We start from the raw sequence: 12,003 nt of genomic DNA, 5'->3' as shown, positions 1-12,003 counted from the left end.
ATTATTATTATTGTTATTATTTTCTAAAAAATTTCAGAAAACGTGAAAAATGGAACAAAATACTGATTACATTATATTTATTACTAATTTAATTTCAGAGGTCCACTTAAGGGTGTAGCCGATTTTAGCAGAGGTGGCCAGCATCATCAAGTTTAAGGCATTTCTAAAACAAACAAAAAAAAAAAAAAAAAAAAAAAAGTCAAATTATGATTTAGACCATTATTTTAAGAAAGTGACAATATGCTATCACTGTTAGCAACTAGCCACAGTGACAAGTAGCTACACTGACTAGCAATTAGCAACACACCATGGGGACGACCAGCTACACTGTCACTTGGATTAGCTAGCACAGGTAGCGATTAGCCATGGAACTAACTTGCTGCAGTACATGACCACCTACTTGTGTTGACCCAATAACAACTTGCCAACTTGCTAACATGGTAATTAGCGACAGTTGCAACAAGCCACTTTGCAATTAGCAACACATTAATTGCACACTAATTGCAATTAGCAGCAATTAGCACATAGCAATTGTGGCAACAATCTATATTAGGTAATTAAAATTTTCTTTTTTTTATGGTTCACACTTGTGTCTTTAATTTGGATATACGATTTAACTGTCCAGTCATCCTTGATAGAGTATATAGCGAACTGTTCGACTGTACTGTGGAAATGCTGCAGTCCATGCATTTGCATATTTAAATGCATGTAAAATTCCAGATGATGTGCAGTGGGATACAGAAACAAAGACCATGCATTTCTGGTTGATAATTTAGTTCTTTCATGTTGTCTGTTTGGTTGTGTCTTTAAAAAACAAAACAAAAAAAAGCCTTGAGTTATACAACACAGTTTTAAAAAAAATAAAAAAATAAATAAAAATCCTCTGCAGTCTTTTAATTTTGCTCCTTTGTGTGTTCAGCCTAGGCGCAGCATAAGTGGCGAGGCTCAAGGTCCCTCAGATGAGAAGATTGCAGTAGTGAGCATTGACGACTGCGATTCAGCCTTGTCACTCCGCTTTGGCACCCAGCTCGGAAATTACAGCTGTGCTGCTCAGGGCAAACAGACCAGCAGCAAGAAGTGAGTGGATCTTTATTCACACTAGAATGTTATGTTTACACTTACAGGGCCAATATCAGATATATATATATATGCATGTATTTTTAATTTCTAAATCATGTACTCCTGCTCCCAAAACGAAAAGATTAAGATTTGAAGTCGTCTTTCATGAGACCCGACAGTTCACCAGTTGACTGCATGCTCCCTGGTGATTCGTTGTATCTCGCTAATGATCTTATTACCCGTTTCATACTTCATCTTCATTTCTTTCAGCATTGCCTGCTCATATCGCTCTCCCATCTTTAATAAAACACCCTAAAAGGCCAATGTGTTGTCACCAGAAATTTGCTGGGAATTGTATGAAGCATTTGAGCACAATATTATTGTCATTAGTGAAGTATTTTCCACAAACACGTCTGCTTGTACATGCTCAAAACACTGCAGTATTTTCCGCAACAAGTAACCCCAAACAGACACAATGCAGTCAAAATGTTACCAAACACGGTAACTGAGGCTTGCTCTAGCACAAATTGAAGATGCACCAATTTTTATACCGAGTGCATCATGTGCTCTGTCTACGAAAATAGAGCCTTCAAAGTTGAGTAACATTATGACCTTGTCAAGTGTAAAAATGGTTACTGGTACAACATGTACTCAACCTGAACATCAAATTGGTGTAAATGACTGCAGAAAGAAGACTACTTAGACTCACTTCATGCACCTCACTTTTTCACATTTTACTTCACTAATCACTACTTTTTACTGACTTATTAACAACTTAGCCATATTGTACTAAGCAGCCACATTTACACCTTGACAATTTATAGCCTTCATTTAACATAACAGTTTGCATATTTTTGAAACATGGGAGGAAGCCAAAGCTCCCAGAGAAAATCCACGCAAGTATAGGGAGAACATACAAATTCCACACAGGAGGTTTGGAGCTGAGATTCAAACCCAGAACCTTTCAAACTGTGGGCCAGATTTGCGAAAGCTAAACACCACTCCACAAATGCTTCGAAAACGTGTTTGTTGTTGTGGTTTATTTCTGGCCTCTGGCTGCTGTAATCACATTGGCTGCATCATGTAAGCATGAAGAAAAGCCGTAAGGATCAGAGAAACATTGTAGAAATCTCTTCCATAGCATATCTTATCTTCTTTTACTCACCACTAGATTCCATTGATGCTTTCTTTTTTTTTTGTTTATATTTGTCAAAAGTAAAAAGTAAATCTCTTGTTTGTGTTTTAATGTGATTCTTCGGCATTTGATTTACGGTGTTTTAACAAAAGCCAGTGTCAAAAAGAAAATAAAGGGAAAAGACTCACACTGGAGGGCAAGGTTGTGACAGCGACAGCACATGAATGTCTCATTTTTTTGTGTAACGTGACATCTTCTTTTCCCTCTCTCGGCTCACCTTCTGTCTTGTCATCCACCTCTACACTTGTGTTCTCTTGATAGTTGCTGTAACTCACACTTAATCTCTCTTTATTCATCTGCGTCCCCAGCTTCCTCCTGTCATCCTTTTATCATATTTTGCCTCCATTATTAGGATTATTATGATTATTATTATTTCGTTGATAACTCCTTAAAACCACCCTATTTTTTTCTGTGCTTGTTCTCTGCTTTGTCCCCCTTCTGCCTTGTAATCCACTTTATGTTTAATGACAGTCATATTCAATCTCTTGTTCCTTCATCTATCTCCTTGTCGTCTTTTCTGTCTCCTGTTTCAATTTCTCTCTTTCCCTGAATTTTTTTTAATTTATTTTTTTAAGCCCACTATTATCCTTTGATTTCTCCCCAAAAGCTTCGCTTATGCTGCCATTATTATTTCCTCTGACAAGATATTGAATGAGTTTGTTTAATCCCTATCTCCTATCCTTTCTTATTGTCTGACAATGGATGTATCAGAAAAATCTGCCTTTTACGCAACATCTTTACCCCATATCTCCTTATTTCTTAGGTCTCTTGACCTGACTGGTCCGTTATTCCTTGGTGGGGTTCCCAACGTTCCGGACAACTTCCCATTTGGCACCAGGGAGTTTATTGGCTGTATGAAGGAGTTGCACATTGACAACAAGCCACTGGATCTGGCCGGGTTTATTGCTAACAATGGAACACTGCCAGGTTAGCAATACAATTCAACCATAGCGAACTTTAGCGGCAGCTATTTTCACAGATGGCGCATTTAAAAAAAAAAAAAGACCGTTTTTTCCATTGCGGATGTGAACACAGCCAACTTGCTTCCAATCAGTGAGGCTTTCATTTCCTTTAAATGCTCTGCAAGAAACTGCGGAAAAGAGTGTAACAATTCGCGCGGCAGTAGCCAGTACGGCAACAGACAATATAAGTAGGCCATTAAATCATTAAATACTGAACAGAAAGAGCTTGTGACTTAAATATGTCCAGGGAATTCATGTATCTAGCCCCAACTCCAAATGTTTTCGCTTCACCACACCAATATCTGCATACTGGTCAAGGGGATGATTTAAAAACTTTCATATTGAGAATAAGATTAAAACATTCCAAGAATTGATTTCTAAAATGATTCAGAGGGTTCAGTGTCTGCTGTTGTCAGAATTCCGCAACAAGAAACCCAAAACAGACACAACGCAGTCAAAATGTTACCAAACACGGTAACTGAGGCTTCCTCTAGCACAAAATAAAGATGCACCAATTTTTTTTTCTTTTTTAAGAGAAAAAAAGAAGATGTACCAATTTTTATACAGAGTGCATCATGTGCTTTGTCTATGAAAATAGAGCCCTCATAGTTGAGTAACATTATGACCTTGCCAAGTGTAAAAATGGTTATTGGTACAACATGTACTCAACCTGAATATCATATTGGTGTAAATGACTGCAGAAAGAAGACTAATTAGATATTGAATGGTATCAGATATCAGAATGTGTCTGCCTGTGCACTGATCAAATTCAAAAAAATCATTTTAAACCAGTATTGTACCTACTAAACTGGATTTAGATGTGGTCTCAACTGGCGAGCAGTTAAGATGACTTTCTGCCACCAAATTACAGTGTCAAAATGGGGGGGAAAAAGTGATTGCAAATACTCTGTTTTTTTTATAAGATATTATGTTTACCTATGTCTATAATAGGCTGCAGTGCCAAACTTCCCTTCTGCAAGTCCAATCCCTGTCAGAATGGAGGAACCTGCCGTGTCAGCTGGGAGACGTTCTCATGTGACTGTCCTCTTGGGTACGGAGGGAAAGACTGCAGCCATGGTGAGAGCCCATTTTAGTTTCATATATAATCCATTTTACTATGTAATTCACACAAATCTACAACAGCGTGATTTTGGTTATTAGTGGGCTTTATTAGAATAGGCTTTTTTTACTGGGAAGAGCAAAAGGTCAAATAGGTGAAGCATTATTAACAAACGGATCATTTAAAAATTGTTACTTTCTAACCAAATGAAAATTGAGGCTGATGGTTGAGCTCGAGGGTGGAATACATCAGAGCAGTGTAGAGACCACAAGGGATTCTGAGCAGAAAATGAAATGCTGTTACAAGGATGAGCAGGGGTGGAGTGGGGGCAGAAGGCAAGCTGGAAAATATGATTAGGATTAACAAAATGTGTTTATAAGTAAAAGAAAGTCTGTGAAAAGAAAACATTCACAGATGGTGAATGAATGAAATTTATTGCAACTGTTTGAATACTGTAACTGTTTGATAAAAGGTAGATGGCTTTTTAACTGACACATGGACAAATGTGTTGTATCATGTCATTGCATACTATGCAACAACTTTCATGGGATTGTAGGCCAAATTCGTGGGCATTTATAATGGTAAAGGGATTAAAAAAAAAATAAATAAATAGAAAAGTGGTTCTTTCAACTGACATTGCCAAGGTACCCACATTTTCCCATTGGCTCGAGACTGTCTTTCATAAAAGCCAAACTGGGCGAAGTTTCAACAATTTCAATAATTTCCTTCAATAACAGATGTACTCTATGTCAGCTTGTTTGGCTAACTTCCATTTTTAATGCAAATTTAATATTCTTACAATGTACAGTACATTCAACATAATGGACTTTGGCGCTACTGTACACACAACCCATGTACCATAATGCCATGTGGACTGTGTAATTTAGTATTCTTTAGTGTAGCTTTCCTTTCCTATTGTTTTTTTTGTTTTGTTTTTTTTTTTCAATTTGATTTTCTATTTTTCCTTATTGAAACATAACCCGGAGTTTCACCCCATTTCCTTGTAGCTGTTTATGCAATGAGCATAAAATATCTCTCTATTCTAGTCTAGTCTAGTCTAGTCTAGTCTAGTCTATTCTATTGTAAAACATAAATATACATAACTGAGTTATAGTGATAATTTAGTTAATTAAATATGTCAGGTCAAAAATGACTGCCTTTATTTTACACTGTATACACATTGAAATGTTATTTGTTTAGTGAAATCCTGAAAAACTCTTTTTTTTAAATTATAAAAACAATTATTTATATTAAGTCAAAAAGGCTATCTTTATTTTTTTTAATTTTTAATAGAAACTTTAATCTTGAACATTAGTATTAAATTGTGCTTCCAATTAAGTATTGTCAAAACCAGTCATCATTTTTATGTTAAGCAGAGTTGTCGGCATCTGTTGAAAATATGGAATAAAGCAGGCTGTAATGTAACTTAGTTACTTTTAAAATCAAGTAATCAGTAAAGTAACTAAGTTATTTACCTCAGGTAACTGTGGCAACATTGCTAATGACCCATCAGGTACATTACTGTTTTAGAAAGTGGCATTTGTAGTTTCTGTCTTCAGGTTAAAAACGCTTGTTTGTCAAAATCTTTGGTAGTCTCCGAATATTTATTTACGTAACAAATAAATGCAGACGAAGGACAAGCAGTTGGCACGGCTGTTGCTATCGCCAACTACTGGCCTGGCATTCAAATTATAGCGCATCATCGTGACTGCAAGTGTCGACCGGTTTCGTATTTACTCTATGCTGACCCTCCCTCACTGCCCAGACAAACATGGTTTTCAACTGTTAATAAATGTACACTTCCCTTGCTTCTGTGATTATTCCAAACACACACACAGTCACAATTTCGCCTCCATCATATATCTTCTCAAGTCCAATGACTCACCTGATGACTCATCATCATTATCGTCACTATCCATGCATGATTCCTTCTCATTCTTTCTGCAGTGATGCCACACCCCCATCGCTTCCTGGGAAACAGCGCTCTCTGGTGGGATCTAAAGAACGACGTGACCATCTCCACACCCTGGTACCTGGGCTTAGTGTTCCGTACCAGAGCCCGAGATGGGACGCTGCTTCAGGCCCAGGCCGGCCAGTACACCAGCTTGCTATTCCAGGTTAGGAAACGCGTCTTTCAAAGTTTGGTCTTTTTCATGTTTCTTAGGCTACCAGATTATTTTTGTTGATATGTTCCGTCCACTTCCAGGTGGCAAATGGTCAGCTCGTGTTCTCCGTGACTCGGGGTTCTACCAGACCAGTGAGGTTGAGGCTGGACCAGGTTCAGGTGGCAGATGGGCGGTGGCACGACCTCCAGCTAGAGCTACGGGACGTTCGCAGTGGCCGGGAAACTCGCTATGTCGCCACACTTCGCCTTGACTTTGGACTCTACCAAGTAAGAGATGCGAAGCCAAAACAGATGATCACTTTAATTTGACATTTTAGAGCTGAGCTGAGAGAAAATGGCTAAGACGAAGCCATGAATCTTGATTATGAAATGATGGTGCAGACCTCCACCAAGGCGCAATCCATTCCAGCTTTGGATGTGCAGCTACCAGATCTGTTTGGTCTCTCTGCTTACGCAAGTGGACTCTAACTACAAAAAGTGAAAAATATTTAAAATAAAGAGTCCCCTCACCTTTAGTTGGATTTGCATCAAAATCTAATCTCTTTTAATGTTTTTTTTTCCCCCGTTAAAATTTCTCTGACCGAAAAAATTGCTAAATCACATTGACATCACATAGCATATATGATTCATTTTGAATTTTTAGCTATTTTAGCTATCTATCAGCGGAGGTCAACAAAAGTCTTTCTCCTGCTCCAGTTGGTTGCTATGTAGAGTTCATAAGGCTATATTATAACCGATCGAAAGGCCGATGAGAAGTATGTCAGCCACGCCCACTGGGCACTTTGGGGCTGATGGGGCCACAATTTCACCTCTTCTCATGCACTGAACAAAGCAAACATTAGAGCTCTTTGTAGACATACTGTTAGATTATCTGGAAAACACTGAGGGGGAAAACTTGTAGTTTGGAATTGAAATTCATCAGTCCTGTAACTTTTCTGACACATATTGTTTAGTGTACAAACCAAAGAAATTACTCATTGACTACATATAATTCAAAATTGAGTAAACAAACTCTGTGAAGAAATAAAAACATTGTCTATGATGATGGAGGTAAACCTCCTCCCAAAAGTAGCTTTTTTCACATTTCTTCTCCAAAGATGATTCTACAAACCAAGACCAATACGAATTCTCATAGGTTGTATCAGAAATCATCTAACGAGGCTGGTGACGATGTTTGCAGCAGTCGAAGTTTGACATGATGACACACTGCCTCCATTAATTAGACACTGATTACCTTTGAAATTGTTTGGCAGTGACTGTCGACAAAACATCAATTCTTATTGCTGAAAGACTAACACTGTAAATGGGACCCATTGATTTATATTTCATGCTTGATGTTTAATGTTCCCAGCCACAGCTGCTTCACGACGCTTCCACTGTTATTATTTGAGCATTGGCCCTCTGTGCATCGATCTTATTTGATTGTTTTCTTTTTTCTTTATTAAGTCAATTGTTTTGTCTGCTGCTCCCCTGCCTTCAAATGCTACTCTTTTAAACTGCCACAAAGTAGATTACAGTACTTGGTAATACAATCACATATGATAATATATACAGTACTTAGGGCAATTCCATTTTAAACATTTTTGAATAATATTTTATAATTTTATATTATTTGAATTATACTGACAGCCTTGATTTCTTCATTCCTAAGACATTTCTGTTTTACAAGGTTAAACACTGCTATTCAAATGAAGTCCTTATGCGTCATTGCTCAGGAATTCAGTTTCCATCTATTATTAATGATGATCTTTTGCCTTTTCTGTCCCACTTCAACCTCTCACTATCTTTTCCCCTCCATTAGGGAACAGCAATAGTAGGAAATGAGATTCATGGATTGAAAGTGAAACATCTGCATGTGGGAGGAGTGTTGGGCTCGGGAGAGGTCCAGAATGGGATCAGAGGATGCATACAGGTGAGAATACTCAATGAATTATTGATGAATGGGTGGGTCCATAAGGAGAAGGTTATTTGTTTTTTCTAGGGTGTTCGCTTGGGTGTGAGACCTGACGCCCCCCCACTGCCGCGTCCCTCCAGAACTGTCAAAGTGGAGATCGGCTGCAATGTCGGGAACCCTTGTGTCTCATCTCCTTGTCCCGCCCATAGCCGCTGTTCGGACCAATGGGAGCGGCACGCCTGCTTATGTGAACCTGGTGAGTGGCTGGGATCACCTTCACCCACCTGGAAATGTCAAATTGAATAAATGCATCAAAGTTGGATGTCCTCCGCTTCCACACGGTTCCAGCCAGACATTTGTAATAAGTGGACTAGACCACTCAAGCACTTAATTCTGGTGTTGAACGATTACATGTCAATTTTAGGTTAGCTTAACAATTAGCATTGCTTCCCTGACTTCTGTTATGCCTTGTCATCCCATCGTGAGAATGATAGATGTCAAAAATGTAATTTATTTGCTGCCATAGAGTCAATGATTACTGACTTTAGAGTCAAAAGTAACAAGTGCATATTTCAACAAAGTGCAGAGTAGAAAACACAGATATCTGTTGTCAGATGGTAAAAAAATTGATTAATTAAAAATTAATGCTCAAGTCAAGTACAGATACAGTACCACTACTGTGTATGTTTATGTTCTCATCCACATGAAAACGGAAGAAGAAACAGGAACTTTTGACAGCCTTCTGAATAGGTTCAATCTAATGAGGCAGATGAGAAGAGATTAAAGCAGAAGTAATCACAACAGCGAGAGCAAACACAAGAAGAAATGAGCCAAAAAAAGAGTTATAGAAATCTGAAACAAAGGGAGAGGAGGAGTAGAAGACGGTTAAAAAATGTTAATGCTTAATTAAGTGAAAGTGATGGCAGATGGAAATAATGTAAACAGCAGCGGTTTGGGGCGGTAAAACAAGAGAAGAGAAGAAAGAGAACTTGAGAAAGTCTAATCAAATAGCCTGGAAACACAGGCGGCACATTTCATGAATAGATCTTGTAGGGGGGAAGCGGGAGGGCGCTGGGAGTCAAGACTTAATCGTTAATAAAGCAGAAAAAGTTGCAAGTGAAACGTGTCAAGACACAATTGCCATTCTCAGTTCTGTTTAGATTGTTTACATGCATGTTATGTGTTGTTGTCAGGGGCATGGATAAGATTTTGGAATATCTAGGAGGGGAAAAAAATCTGACACACCAGACATATTGTCTTGTGGTCAAGAGGCGTCCTCGATGCCTGATTGCCATTCTTTGATGATGTCACACTACATGAGATAACAACGCTAACTCGAAAAAAAATCAGCCACAACAATGACAGTTTATCTGAAATCGGGCTACAATCGTGTAGCCTGTGCTCGGGATTAGTGGTAAAAATGACAACTTTCTTCTCTGACTTCAACATAATAGTAGTAGGTTGTAGGCGTAGCACAACATAAGTCCTCTATTTTACTTGAGATTTTTGTCACCATGCCTGGCGAAAGTGGAACGGACAGATTGTGGTCATTATAAATTTGAGGGCGACGTGTTAAAGCAAGAAAGTTGGAGGGGAGTTGAGAAACAAGGAAAAGTTGGGAAATGAGAACATGTGCTTGAAGCAAAAATGGAGGCAGCAAAAAGAAGTGTGAGCATGTATGACTGTGTGTATTGCATGCGGGATAGAGAGGATAGACTGTGTTTAGATGCCTTGGGCCAGGCAGCCTGAGAGAGGAAGCACGGATGCAGTGCTGTTCCTGTAGCATCCTCCACTACCCCCTGAGCTAATGCTAGTACCTTGGCTTCTTTGCATGGAACACACCACACATGCACGCACACACAAACAGAATCATACACACCAAACATTTGAAAAAAGAAAAGAAAAAATAAGTTCCAGCGCATGCTTGTTTATTTTAAACTACAGCTCTCATTATCTTTCATCAGCACGATCATTAAAAATGAAGAATGTTGTACAATGAGTGCAGCTCAGAGACAAATCAAAGTTTAATAACAGCATAGAGGGAAAAAATAAAGAGAGAGGTATGCAGCTGCTCAATAATTCCCTTTCATTTGAGAGGCCAACATGCAAATGACTGTGTATGCAATTGGTCTCATACAATACAGTACACCCAATTTTAAACAGGGCAAACAAACTTGTTTACTTTTCCCCCATAATATATTATTGAGTTTGAAGACATGACAAACAAACTAAAATAGACACTAAATTAAAACCAATCCAAAACATACAAACAAAAACAACATGCATGGCATCCGTATCCGTAGACTTTTTTTTCGAGGATTGTTTACCAACCTGTGAACCCAAAAAGTGGGCCTTATTCTATCCCAAAGTTCACCTAAAAAAAATGTCATCTGTTATTGCTGTAATATAGACAGCTATAAAAATATGCTAATATAGGAGTGTGACATCTTAGCAACATGTTGCAATAACTACAACCAGAGCTCAAAGTAAAATACTGATATTGTGATCACCGATAGCTGCATGGACTCTAATTAAAATGTCTCGTTCCAGTTTTTAATAAAACTGCTGCCAGTCACTGAATGTTGCCGCTAGCATAACAAAAGAGATTAGCCAATGCTGCCAGCCCAATTTGATCGATATCTGACTTTTATGCACTACATCAACTTGTCCAACACACTGGATTTACTTTTAACTGTCTATGACAAATCTGAAACAAAATTGATTTGTTTATCAAATATGTACCTTGATGTGCAATGTGTGTTTAATGTTAACACTTGTGCTTAATCAACAGAGGTCTTCACCTTACAAAATGTGATGTATACGCTATTAACGTCCAAAGCAATGATGTCATGTCACAATCCCACATAACTATAAAGGGTTGTGATATGTTGTGACATATTTACCATTGTTACAGTTAAACGTGATAGTACTGAATTAATTTATCTGTGGCATTTCAGCTTGGTGACAGTATCTCAGTGAATTTGTTGATTAATGTAGTGAAAATTATTATTTTTTTAGAAGATAATATTTCAAGAGCATCCACAAAAACTGTCAGAGCGAAGACAGCCTGAATCTCACTTAATTAAAAAAATAATAATAATAATTTTAAAAAAATCATAATTATTCCCTGTTTCTTTGTTTGCATAGTCTCAAATCGGTCCACATCTGTGAGCGGGCCTCTCTTTCTTCTCCCATATTGTTGTCTCAAGGCCCATGTCATTAGAAGTGTGTGAACAAAGCCAAGGCCGTCGTCACGGTATTCTGTCAGTTGCCATGGTGAATGAGTGGAGATGTATAAGGCTGATAGCATGGTGTGTGCGTGTCACTATGTACGCGCTTCTTTGCATGTGTGCGCCTATGTGTTTGTGAGCACGAAAGAAATACAGGTAGTATTAAATAAAATGTCTGACAGGCAGAATGCTGATATTGTAGGTATGTGTTTTGCCAAATAATCATGCAGTGGTACAAATAAGTAAAAATGTGAAAAGATAAAAAAAAAAAAAAAAAATGTGGCCGTTTGATTTCTGGTTTAGGTTGTGAGAGTATGTCTGTGTGCGTGCACGACTGCACGTGCATGTGCATGTGAGGCATTGGCAACAACAACAACATGCTTATGGTTTTCAATTAATAAGCTCCTGAAATCCAAGCCCATTTGGATTCTGAGCTCCACATCTGTCTAGTCATTTACACTATTACAAATCTCAGCAG

The 12,003-nt window shown here is 38.2% G+C and overlaps 1 protein-coding gene across 4 annotated transcripts in view; it reads left to right on the top strand.

The window, feature by feature from the left end:
• celsr3 (cadherin, EGF LAG seven-pass G-type receptor 3) overlaps positions 1–12,003 on the top strand; it is a 119,911-nt gene that overhangs the window by 76,984 nt on the left and 30,924 nt on the right. For all 4 annotated transcript variants that reach the window (XM_077514821.1, XM_077514820.1, XM_077514822.1 and 1 more), the window contains 7 exons: positions 920–1,077; positions 3,018–3,181; positions 4,168–4,293; positions 6,224–6,393; positions 6,483–6,668; positions 8,203–8,313; positions 8,383–8,551. In XM_077514821.1, coding sequence (XP_077370947.1) covers positions 920–1,077; positions 3,018–3,181; positions 4,168–4,293; positions 6,224–6,393; positions 6,483–6,668; positions 8,203–8,313; positions 8,383–8,551 — 1,084 coding nt within the window. The remainder of the gene's footprint in view (positions 1–919; positions 1,078–3,017; positions 3,182–4,167; positions 4,294–6,223; positions 6,394–6,482; positions 6,669–8,202; positions 8,314–8,382; positions 8,552–12,003) is intronic.

The sequence above is a fragment of the Festucalex cinctus genome, chromosome 2, assembly GCF_051991245.1.
Source record: "Festucalex cinctus isolate MCC-2025b chromosome 2, RoL_Fcin_1.0, whole genome shotgun sequence".
Taxonomy (NCBI): domain Eukaryota; kingdom Metazoa; phylum Chordata; class Actinopteri; order Syngnathiformes; family Syngnathidae; genus Festucalex; species Festucalex cinctus.
Note: the sequence above shows the minus strand (reverse complement) of the source record. Positions and strands in the feature narration are given on the sequence as shown.